The following is a 12,227-nucleotide window of genomic DNA, read 5'->3' as shown; positions in this document are numbered from 1 at the left end:
TGTCAAAAAAGTGATGAATGAAGTCATAGTATAATATGTCGAAAAAAGTGATTAAAAAGTCATAGTATAGTATGTCGAAAAAAGTTATTAAAAAGTCATAGTATAGTGTATCAAAAAAGTGATAAAAGAGTCATTGTATAGTATGTCAAAAAAGTCATAGTGCAGGACGATGAAAAAAATCATTAAAAAGTCATAGTATGGTTTGTCAAAAAGTGAGAAAAAAGTCATAGTATGGTATGTAACAAAATCAGTACAGCCATTTGAAAAAAAACAATGTATAGTATGATGAAGAAATGAAGAAAAAGTCATAGTATATGGTATGTGAAAAAAAGTCAAAAAAGTCATAGTATAGCATGTTGAAAAAAGTCATAAAGTCATAGTATAGCATTTTGAAAAAAAAGTGATTAAAAAGTCAAAGTACCGTATATCAAAAAAGTCATAGTGTAGTATATCTAAAGAAAGTCAAAAAAGTTATAGTATGGTATGTCGAAAAAAGACATTAAAAAGTCTGTATGGCAAGATGGAAAAAAAAAAATGATAAAAAAAAGTCATAGTATAGTATTGTAGTATTGTATGTCAAAAAAACAGGGGGCCAGGGAATCTATTATGGTATGTTTAAAAAAAGTGATAAAAAATGGATTACAGCTAATACTACTAGTAATTAGTTTATTTCATATTATTGTTTAGTCTCCTGGTAACCAAGGAAAAGAAGTTTTTTCCTAATCATATTTTGTGATTCCATACCTATTTAGAGTTTAAATAAAAACATCCTACAATTTACACATTTTCATTTTTATTTTTATTTTACAGCATGTCCACTGTAGTGGACATCAGGATCATTTGAGTACAAAAAGAGACAAAGATGCTACATACAAATTTTACTAGATTATAGAGTTTTTATTAACTAAGAATACAGACATTTATGGCTGTAGAGGGATTATTATCCAAGAATACAGACATTTTGATTAAAAAATAGACACATTTATCATTCTTGAATCCTTTTCCTTGCATTTTGCAAGGATATTTTTACTATTAAAGCTTAACACTTTGTTATGTCCGTATCCTTTGATTGGTCCCCTTGAATCCTTTCAGCGTTATTTCAACAATGAACATAGAACTAATGTGTAACAGATTTGTGGGGATTCTTTTCCTTCTGTCAAACTAAATCCAATCTAGTTTTTTTTCCTTCACTCTTCATTTTGTTCTTAGTATTTTCTTTGATAGTGGTGATAGTCCTTGGAAGCAATTTCTCATTTTGGTAATGCAGAGGAACATCATACATTTGGTACATCTCATGTACGTCTTGCTCTTGCAGCCCTTATTTATGCATCTTTCTGCATGCTTAGTATCCATCATCTCAGGCATGTGCATGGCTCCTAGTCTACGCACAGATGGCTGTGGTTGTGGTATATGTTTTTTCATGTATGCACCATCAACCAAGGCAAATTTCTGGTTCTAAGTGCTACTTACCTGGCAATAAATCTATTTCTTATTCCGATTCTGATAAAACAATCCAATCCAATTCGGCACTCCCTCTCTTCATTCACTCTCTAGCTCGCTCGACCACCAAGCCGACACTCACTACATATTCAATTTTTAAGAACGTTTTGCAAATGATACTGACATATTAAAGCTAGGGTACAGAGTCAGATACCCGGAAACATTCAAGGCTGTAATTGACACTAGCACACACAGATCACAGATTGGGCATATAGCAAAGCCCGTTTATTTGAAAAACATCTCAAATACCTGATACACAGTACAGCGTATTGCTTTACACGCCCAACAACACACAGCTGTTAGCAGTTCAATATCATACAACTGAAAGTCATGGGCGAAAAGACAATCACAATCTTTATGGCAGATAGAAGCTCCGGTAACACTTTACTTGAAGGTATCTACATAAGAGTGACATGAACACATGACACTGTCATGAACACATGAACCCAAACCCTAACCTTAACCATAACTTATATATTCTTCTATAGAAGTATGCTGACGTTTCATGAATAATCAGTTTGATGACAATAAAGAATGAGCTTAAAATGGCTGGAATTTACTACTGTATCTGTATGTTTGCATTTTTCCCTAACTGGACATTGGAAATTAAGTATTAAACAGAGAGATAACAGAGCTGTAAGTTGTGTCAGGGATTGTGAGGCAACTCATTCAGGTAGAAATTATTAAAAATAGAAGCTATGTGGCCAAACAAGTCCTGCCTGTTACACTTTTTCTTTGTGTTCTACAATTCCACCAGGGCAAAACGTGAGACTTGAATGTTTGGTTACACTTTACTCGAAGGTATCTACATATGAGTGACATGACACTGTCATGAACGTGTCATAAACATTATATACAAGTCATAAACGTTTATGACATAACGCTTCTTTTAGTAAGGGTCATTTGGTTTTTGTCATGACAAGTTATGGTTAGGGTTCATGTGTTCATGACGCTGTCATGTCACTCTTATGTAGCTACCTTCGAGTAAAGTGTTACCCAGAATTATTAAAAATAGAAGCTACGTGGCCAAACAAGTCCTGCCAGATACACTTTTTTTTTTTGTGTTCTACAATTCCACCGAATGTTTTTGCTTTCAATTATCAAGTCAGTAAACAGTTCAGCGGTAAAACAGTTATAGGTTTTATGATTCAAAAGTCCAACACAAGTCCGAGTCCAAGACTGAGTCTTTAATTCTGGGGCTAGTTTAAGAGAAACAAATGGGAAGTGATTTGAATATGGCGAGCCACGGAAATACACGAGGATGTCTATTATCGGCATGTAACAGGAAATACTTATTTAACGCTGATATTGTGGTTTAAAAACAAGTGAATATACACAGTCAGAGGCAAAAGAAAGCTGAGTCAAATTTCCAAACAGGCATCATTAGATCTACAGTAGTGTAAACTATATCTGACAGCCAGTCTGCTGATTTGAGGATGATACCAAGGTTGCCCAAAACTGAAAGAACAGTAATCTGTGTTGGAGATTGAAAGAATAAATCCAAGGCTTCTTGAGATAGCTAGAACCCTGTTTGCCGGATAAAAAGGTGGCCTGCCGGGTACAGAGACGACCAAAAGTCCCAACGCCGTCTGCTTGTTTAATACTTGTCAGTGTCCGCAAACTGCTCCAGGACCAGTGGTTCAGAGTTGGCTCATTGTCTTTTTAAATGAATGTTAAGCACTTTGCAACTTGTTTTAAAAACAAAGTAAAAAGGTATTATTATAATTACTAGAGAGATATGCATAGACAATTAACTAACCTATTATTATCTGTGCAGTGAAGAGACATACATTATCAATATATCTTTCTATTTATTATGATAAACACTTTGTTTTTTTTTACAAATTAACACTGGGATTGGCATCCTGTTTGTGTTTCTTCTAAGTGTTCTCCCGAGGCAGAATTGAGATTTTAAAGTTAAGAGGACAAGTGCTGTCGGAAAATAATAGTGTTCATGTTAGAGTAAAAAGAAGAACAATATATGTTTAACACAAATGCATTTGTTTCCCCCTTAGCTGGTAGGGAGCGTGCCTATGTTCCCACATTTCTAACAATTTGCTTTTTCACTGAACATTAGGCCCTATGTTTCCACATTTCTAAGATCTTTTTCAAAATTAGGCCCTATATTCCCACAGTTCCCTTTTTCATAAATTTGTATCAGATTTTATCGCCCTAACCCCTAACCCAGGATAGGGTTTAAATCGAAGGGAACTGTAGGAACACAAGACCTCGTTTTGAAAATGTCCTAGAAATGTGGGAACGCAGGGCTGTGGGAACACGGGGCTGACCCCAGCTGGTAGAGCCAGACCTCCTCGACACGATGAGTCCATCCACTGTGCTGAACAGTTATAACGAGCAACAAAAGTTAACACCGTTTCACAAAAACACACTTTTCCTCCCAGGTGTGAGGTTGATTTTTGTCCTGAGCTGAAAACTAGACATAGTAAAAGAGCCACTGCAGACGATTAAACAGAGAAGGAAACAAGTTTTAAAGATGTGTCAGTTCTCTGCTGTGACCGAGTCCCCAGCGTCATGGCAGCGATATAGAGGGGGGGGGGGACGACACGCCAGCTGGTCACTGCTCGGTGGATTCAGCTCTCCTCTGGATGTGGGAGATCTCGAGGATGGGCATCAGCAGCTGGAAAGCATCCTGGATGTAAGACGCACTGTTGGACGCCTGTGAGGAAAGAGGATTCATAATATGTTAACACGAGGCAGTATTTTAATATTTTTCTGAAATGTTTGTCTGAGCCCAAAAGAGCTCAACAGTTACCACCCACTTTTTGAACTGCTCTGGTTCTGGAAGTATGGTTTTTTTCCCCCCATTCAATTGATCCATTGACTTTCCAAAAATTGCTTATATAAAGAGTTTTAAAGGCCCTGAACACCCACACAGGTGGTTATAGTTAATGTGGCTGATTGGACCTTTTCCAGGACTGTGTAGGTGTGGATAGAGTGATTGACATCTTCCTGAGTCCACTGTTAGTGTTGTTGCACCTGTTAAGGTGGGACAAATGACACCTTTGTCATCCTTATTGGTAGAAAGAATTTGTGACTAGCAAAACAACAGAAACATGCCTAAAATATGCTGTGTGGTGATATTCTCTACCAATAATGTGAATAACCCAGAATGTAAAGGGTAACTACTATTTTTTTTCAACCTGGACCCTATTTTCCTATGTTTTTGTGTCTACGTGACTGATGGGAACAACAATCTTTGAAATTGGTCCAGTATTAAGCGAGATTGTCCAGCTTATATTTACCTTCACAAAAGTGCTGGTTTTGCCTCTGACAGGCTCAGGTTAATATTCTAAGTGTCTGACAACATTACGGAAAGGATTTCTAAGGAGGTCGACCTTTCTGTTAAAGAGTAAGATCCTTTTTTTAAACATAAAAACATCCTCATCCATCATTTTAGCATCGTAAAATACACTTCATTCAAAGTCGACAGAAACAAAATAAAACTGTGAAACGCCGTTTTGGGCCGTCTTTCCACTTTTCCAACCATCACAACTCTAGTTTTGGTATGTGAAAATATAGCTCTTAACACGCTAAAAGTATTGCTTTTTTAAATGGAGTCTGGTGGGTTTAGCGCCAGCGACTTCAGAGCTGTTTCTGGTTAAACAGAAAGGTCCCAAAGAGGTTTTAAAGGTCTATCTCTGGATGGAAAATCATCCAAGATGTGAAAAAACCTTCACATGTCCAAAAGGAACAACTACACATGCAATAAATAAATAAATGACGGCGTGAAAATGACTGTGGTATTGTGTCTTTGCATTTTTCAGTCAATCAGAAGTCATTTTTAGAGACTTACTTACGCATTTCAAGGAGACACTGTTACCTGTTATACAGGCAATAAAATGGATAGAAATAAAACTGCAACAGTGCAACAGTGTGACTTAATTACAATGTGTGTGATCGTGCTGTGACACAAACCTCTAAAAAGACTCCTGTTATCAGCGGGTTGAGGACATCTCCCTTCTCGTTTGACTGTAAAACAGAAGGTTTAGATCAAATTACACTCAGCTCTCAGGTGAACAAACAGCAGCAGTGATGATGTGTCAAAACGGAGAACAGCAGCGTGGATAATAGTGGTACAAAAATGAAGTAAAATTCCTTATTTTTCAATTAAAAAAACGTAACATTTAGGAGGACCCCTAAGCCCCTTTGCAAATTACGTGCACCTAAGTCTTCCACAAACCTAGGGAAAACACAGCTGGATCCTACACTTCCCATGATGATAATGATGCTGAAAATACAGTATATAAAACTAAATAATGATGCAGTGTTTCCTCTATGTTGATTTTGTAGTGGCGGCCCGCCATGGTAACATTTCTGCCGCCACGGTATCAGAAATAGGGCAGACGCACAATGTAGTCGCAGTTGCCTTTTAAAATGATCCTGCCGACAGAATGCAGACGCTCACATTGCAATTTAACAACAAGTAGAACTATTCAGAGGTCATTGGGCCCGTCCAGTTTAACTCCACATACTGTCGCGTTGATGGAGTTTATTGTCAAAACGTTCGCTTTCTTCCGAGTCGACTATTAAACCAACAGCTCCACCAAAAACGTCACCGCGGTGGGTCCGCTCTGATTGGACAACGTTCAACTTGTCAGTTCTGTCAGCTCATCATCCTGATATCATACATCTGGAAACATTAAAACGGTAAGTGAGACAGTGTGATAGAATATAAATTGTCTATAGATGTAGTCATAGATGGGTTTTTTTGTAGACCTGTTGTAGATGTTAAGTGCCCTATAGTTCCTCAAAAATACAGTTCAATCACAACTGAAAATATGCCTCATTGTGTGTGAATAAATATATTTGTGTCAGTTCCGATTCATACGCAAAACATTTGGCGGGGCTGGGGGGACACTGATGATGAGGATTTGATCCTCAGTAGATTCAGTAGTGTGGTTGGCAACAGTCTTAAAATAAGCAATGGCCTTCATGTTCATTTCCCATATCCAGTTCTACTTTCACATTAAAACGCAGTGAAATACCAGACTCTTTGATGACCAGAGCTCCGTTAGAATCCTCACACTTACCCCTGCCGTCGTTAAGCAGGAGGTGAACTTCTTGGACAGGAGTGAGATTTCTTTACACAGGACGACAGTTAACCTGAGGACAAGACGACATGAAAAACGCAGACGTTTCATTCAAATAATGCAAATAATATTCATACATCATGTGCAATATTTTCTGTCCCATCCTAAGTGCTCATATTATGCTTTTTGGCTTTTTCCCTTTCCTTTATTGTGTTATATATATCTTTTTGTGCACGTTATCGGTTTACAAAGTGAAAAAGCCCTAAGTCCGCCCCAAAGGGACTTATCATCTCCAACAGAAAACACTTACCTTCTACTGTCTAGCTACCTAGCTACTGTCAGGGCACGCCCTCATACTCTGCTTCTGACTGGCTAGTAGTCCTTACCTAGCTACTGTCAGGGCACGCCCTCATACTCTGCTTCTGACTGGCTAGTAGTCCTTACCTAGGTACTGTCAGGGCACGCCCTCATACTCTGCTTCTGACTGGCTAGTAGTCCTTACCTAGGTACTGTCAGGGCACGCCCTCATACTCTGCTTCTGACTGGCTAGTAGTCCTTACCTAGCTACTGTCAGGGCACGCCCTCATACTCTGCTTCTGACTGGCTAGTAGTCCTTACCTAGGTACTGTCAGGGCACGCCCTCATACTCTGCTTCTGACTGGCTAGTAGTCCTTACCTAGGTACTGCCAGGGCACGCCCTCTTACTCTGCTTCTGACTGGCTAGTAGTCCTTACCTAGCTACTGCACATGTGCGACTCCCAACAAAGATGGTACAGAAGTGAGATGTCTCACTCTGTAGCTAAAACAGAGAGCTCAACACACAGGGTGAAAAGAGGAGCTGCAGCAATGTGCAGTACAACAAAAAGATGGTGCTTTTTGAAAATGAAACCATGTAAACCTATTCTGATATAACCTCTAAATACAATTATGAACCTGAAAATGAGCATAATATGAGCACTTTCATTTTTTGGGGTTTTTAGCTATTTATTTTAACAATGTCTTCATTGATCTTTGTTGACTTACAATACAACCTCTATTTAACAAGTCTTTTAGCTATTTATCTTGTTTTGATCTGTAATGCACCTTCAGTTGTGGCACTCAAAACTTCATTGTATGGGTGCAATGACAATGACGGTTTATCTGATCTTATCTTATATAAAGTACAGATGAAACTGTGAATTTGTACAGCGTGGCTCCCACAGGCATCTTACTGGGAGAGGAGGCTGGCCTCTGTGCTGCCGTTGTTGGAGAAGAGGATCATCTCAGCCAGTTTGTGGAAAAGCTCGATGGATCGAGCCGTCAGCTCCGCCAGACTCCTGATGGCTGCGGCATGAACCTCCTGACGAAATTACAGACAGACAGACACACACAAACAGACAGACACACAGACGGACGGACGGACACACACAAACAGAAAGACGGACAAAAACAGACACACACACACACACACACACACACACACACTTAAAGGGATTCAATCTGTTTCAATGGCCATGTATTCTGAATATACAAGTGCACTTTATTAGCATTTACATTCTGTAATTGTTTCATGTGTGTACGGTGTATTGCAACTCTATATTACAGTATATATGAATTACTATGTTCAGTCATTTTTATATGTATTGTCATTTTATATGGCATGTAATCAGGGCGTCATTGGAAATGATGAGCTTGCCCTCAGTTGGCCCTCGCTGAATAAGTAAAGGTGACATATATCAGCATACCTCTACAGAGAGGGTTTTCTTGACATTGTCCGCGCTCTCTTCCTCTTCCTCCTGTGGTCGGCTCATGTCAGTGATCTGGCTGCAGGTGCTCCTACAGGCCTGTTGGGAGTTTAGAGGGGGGTTATTTTACCGTTAACCGATACAGTTGATTATTAAAAAGTGTGCTATTTTGGCTCCGCTAAAGCTCTGTGAGCAGTCTGCAACACTTGCAATAAACTGTTAGCATGTTCAGACTTATTGAATAAATTGAACATCAAAATGAATATAAAGGACACCACTAAAAAAAGAATGACTTTTTTTAAAATGTATTTTTCTACTATGTATTTTCTTTCAACTAACACAAAATATAGTGTCTATCACGATATGTCGCAGCCTTTTGCGATGTGTTTGTTGCGCCAGTTGATATTGCGATGAGATAAATATATATATATATATATATATATATATATATATATTGTATATACTATATATTGTGCAGTGTTTGGTGTTTTAAGCCCCCAACGTCGTCTTCTAGGCAGCACTGCCGGGAAGGCACTAGGATTAGGCAATGGTTAGGGGTTAGGGGTTTAGGGTTTAAGGTTAAGGTTAGGGTAAGGTGCCTTGAAGTCGACGGTCGCAGCGCTGCCTTGAAGTCGACGTTGGGGGCTTAAAACACCATCGAGCATATTGTGCAGCCCTGACTGGTACCTTGCCGAGTTTCTCAGCTGTGGCGGTGACACTGAGACCCTCCAATGCCTCCGTCAACTCCCTCTCAAACTCGGAGCCGTCTTCATCTGGAATCAGAAATATGCAATCAATCGTCTCTGGTGTTACATTAGTTCTGGTATATATGTACATGATGCTGTATTTCCCTTGGAGTGCTGGTTTTTTTTTAACAGTTTTACGGAGACGTTACCTTTCTTCTCATCCACGTCCTCATCATCAAACTCCACCAGGGAGAAAGAGTCCTTAATGAGATTCAGCTCTTCTCTAAGCTGAAGCAGCTCTTTTCCTGATAGAGTGGTCAGCACTGACTTCACCTACAGCACACACACACACATTATATTGTCACATTATATTTGACATTTTGTGGCCATCAAAACCTCCTTCCTTTTTAACTAAAGTGTGTAAAATGTGTTTATTAAAATAAATACAAATATATAGCCAAAATGTCAACACAAGACTGACATTCCTTTTTCATCAGCCATGAAAAGGTATTCAAACTATGTAGGTATAATGGTTTTATGGCATTAATGGCGTTCTTCAAGCATGCCTGACTTTGATGGAACATGCTATTTATCTTATTTTGTAAGATAATCTAAATATCATACAAACGTTAAAATGGAACCTAAGAAAAACCTCAGCAAAACAGAAGACGACATTAGCAAACAGACAAAAGCAAATATTCCTTCCTGTTGCATTATTAAAAAGTCAAGTCCTTTCGAGTCAAGTCTCAAGTCTTGGAGACCAAGTCAAAGTCAAGTCGAGTTGTTTATCAATGGAAGTCAGGAGAGTCTCACGTCCTCAAATTTGCGACTCGAGTCCAGTCGGCGACTCGAAGCCCCCACCTCTGATATTTAGCCCTCAGTAGGCGTTCTGTTTTGGAATGAAACTCCCATCGTACCTTGGACTCACTGTCTCGAGACAGAATCTCCAGCGCTTCGAGGTGCGAAAGGCCCTGAAACTCATCGAACAGCATCCCGTAGTGAGCCTGCGCCTTCTTGTGGGAATCTGAAGACTCTTTTTCGGCTGTCTGCAGCTCCTCGCGCTCCTTAGCCTCCCGCAACACCTACGAGAGGGAGCGAGATGACAAGTCGAAAGAGAAGGTTTGTATTTCTCTATTTGCGAGCTCCTCCTTTACATGTTTGCAGGTTTCCTTGGATTGGGGTGGCACCTAAATCATGGTTGCAGTTGCCGCCATGTGGTCCTGCTCTACGCCCTGCTACGCCCTGAACTGCTACAACTATTATTTCTAGTCTTAGTTCCCATTACCTTTATTGTAACTATAACTGCCACTGTTCATCATTCCAACTGCTATAATTGTGAATCATATTTCTCTATATCTGTATCAGTGTCTCTGTGTCCCAACCGGCAGCGGCAGATGCCCGCCCACCAAGAGCCTGGGTCGCTTCTGATGCACCAAATGCTTGCTCTTGGGGGAATTGTTGGGTCTTTGTAAATCATAGAGTGTGGTCTAGACCTACTCGGTCTGTAAAGTGTCTTGACATAACTCTTGTTATGATTTAATACTATAAATGTTGACCCCAGTCTGTCTACCTGAGACAGAGTGGAGTTCCTGTTCATCAGTCCTTTGGTCTTCTTAAAGCCGGGATCGCCTTCGGCTATCACATCCATGGTCTTCTTCCCGATGAACTCCAGAGCATCCAGACCGCCTGTGATCATCGTTTTACCCTGAGAAGAGAAGGGTTTTACAGACCAAACGAAATGAAAATATTCTCAACCCATAAAGGAAAACTAAATGACGCGGTTTTCACCTGACAGCACAGAGTCGTGCTCAGATTTACTGTGTTGCAACATTTTAAAAGGAGGAATAAAAAGTGAATTGTCTTGAAATAATGCAAAAACAGTGGAGAGTAACTGGAACAAATGGCACTGCAATGCGATTTCTCTCAAAGTTTTCAGTATCCATGCTCCACGTAAGATGTTGTTCTACTCTTGTCAACCCGATGATGAAAAACTGGATGTTTGAGATGCATTTTAAGTATGTGAACGTCTCTTTTTCCTCCTTCCAAGGAAGAGAAAAAGAAACGCGGAGGGTATTAGGAGTAGCTTACTGTGCTCTGGACGACGCTGGTGAGCGACGACAGCATGCCCATTGCACTTCCCGCTGCCGCCGATCCATCGCCTGGCGCTTTGTCCGTCTCACTGCTGGATTCGCCTGCAGGAGGAGAAACAAACGCGACACAAGGTTACCACAATATGGAGGGGGGAAAAAAGCGTGATAAATTGACATTTTGTGTACATGAGGGGTAGATCCATGTTAACCCATGCAACGTACTGTAACGCCTAAAGGCCAATTCATGCTTCTGCGTGCAATCAACGCCGTGGGGACCTCTCTCTACTGCAGGCCAAGCGCTCTATCGCCCTCTGCTGGAGAAATGTTAACTGTCCCTCACTGTATATGTGGTTGAAAAACTTGAATCTGGCTCTTGAGAAACTCACTTACATAGTTAGGGAAAAAAAGCTTCTGAATTTAAAACTTAACTCTCGCTAACATGCAACCCAGGGTCTTTTTATGAATGTACCTGAGTCAAACTTTCGTTTAAAAGCAGAATTAGGACGGAAGCACCACTTTTAAGATTTACCGTATCTTTGTTTTTCGGTCAAATGGCCTTTTGAATGGGAGTGCTTAGGGACACTACTATGCTAGCCTCAAAATCAACATTTTTAAAACACTAAGAAGGCTCGTTGTTGCGATTGTAATTGTTCTATGTTTGTTGCAAAAACAAATAAAAATATGTTTAAAAAAAAGGTTGCCGTGGGTACGTACATCCCTATGTTGGACCTCACGCCATAGCCTGATGTGCACCTCTCAAAAAATGTAACTACATGTCGTGGCGACACTGACCGCGGTCAGAAAGAACAGGGGAGACACTTTGTTTCTCTCAATATGACTCTAGAGTTGCTACTCGCTCCGAAGCTAATGGCCGTCACTCTCTCACTCGCTCTACCACACACACTCCCTACACACACACACACTGATCTGATGGCTTTATTAGCAGGATGACATCATGTGTCTCTGACTTTGAAAACCGATGCAAAACATGTTTTGAAATCCGTTTTATGATATGACAATTATATGGGTAAGTCAATAAATCATCTTATGACTGGGCAGAGAAGATTCCGTTCTGTCTAGTTGAGCTTTACTGTGTCTTACCGTTGCACTCTAAAAAAGCAACAATGTGATAGTTGGTGACCTAGTTCCGCCTTTTCTGCGGAAAAATTGGTGGAT

The 12,227-nt window shown here is 40.0% G+C and overlaps 1 protein-coding gene across 1 annotated transcript in view; it reads right to left on the bottom strand.

The window, feature by feature from the left end:
• Positions 1-1,698: 1,698 nt before the first annotated feature.
• Positions 1,699-12,227, bottom strand: part of fam114a2 (family with sequence similarity 114 member A2) — a 17,777-nt gene continuing 7,248 nt past the window's right edge. The window contains exons 5-14 of the mRNA XM_078265789.1: positions 11,050-11,153; positions 10,532-10,666; positions 9,879-10,043; positions 9,171-9,294; positions 8,963-9,048; positions 8,276-8,374; positions 7,763-7,890; positions 6,552-6,624; positions 5,437-5,490; positions 1,699-4,177 (exon numbers count right to left, since the gene is read on the bottom strand). Of these exons, the coding sequence (XP_078121915.1) occupies positions 4,076-4,177; positions 5,437-5,490; positions 6,552-6,624; positions 7,763-7,890; positions 8,276-8,374; positions 8,963-9,048; positions 9,171-9,294; positions 9,879-10,043; positions 10,532-10,666; positions 11,050-11,153 (1,070 nt within the window). The 3' untranslated portion in view covers positions 1,699-4,075. The remainder of the gene's footprint in view (positions 4,178-5,436; positions 5,491-6,551; positions 6,625-7,762; positions 7,891-8,275; positions 8,375-8,962; positions 9,049-9,170; positions 9,295-9,878; positions 10,044-10,531; positions 10,667-11,049; positions 11,154-12,227) is intronic.

Source organism: Sander vitreus, chromosome 13 (genome assembly GCF_031162955.1).
Source record: "Sander vitreus isolate 19-12246 chromosome 13, sanVit1, whole genome shotgun sequence".
NCBI classification, from domain to species: Eukaryota; Metazoa; Chordata; class Actinopteri; order Perciformes; family Percidae; genus Sander; species Sander vitreus.
This window is presented reverse-complemented; position numbering and strand designations above follow the sequence as displayed.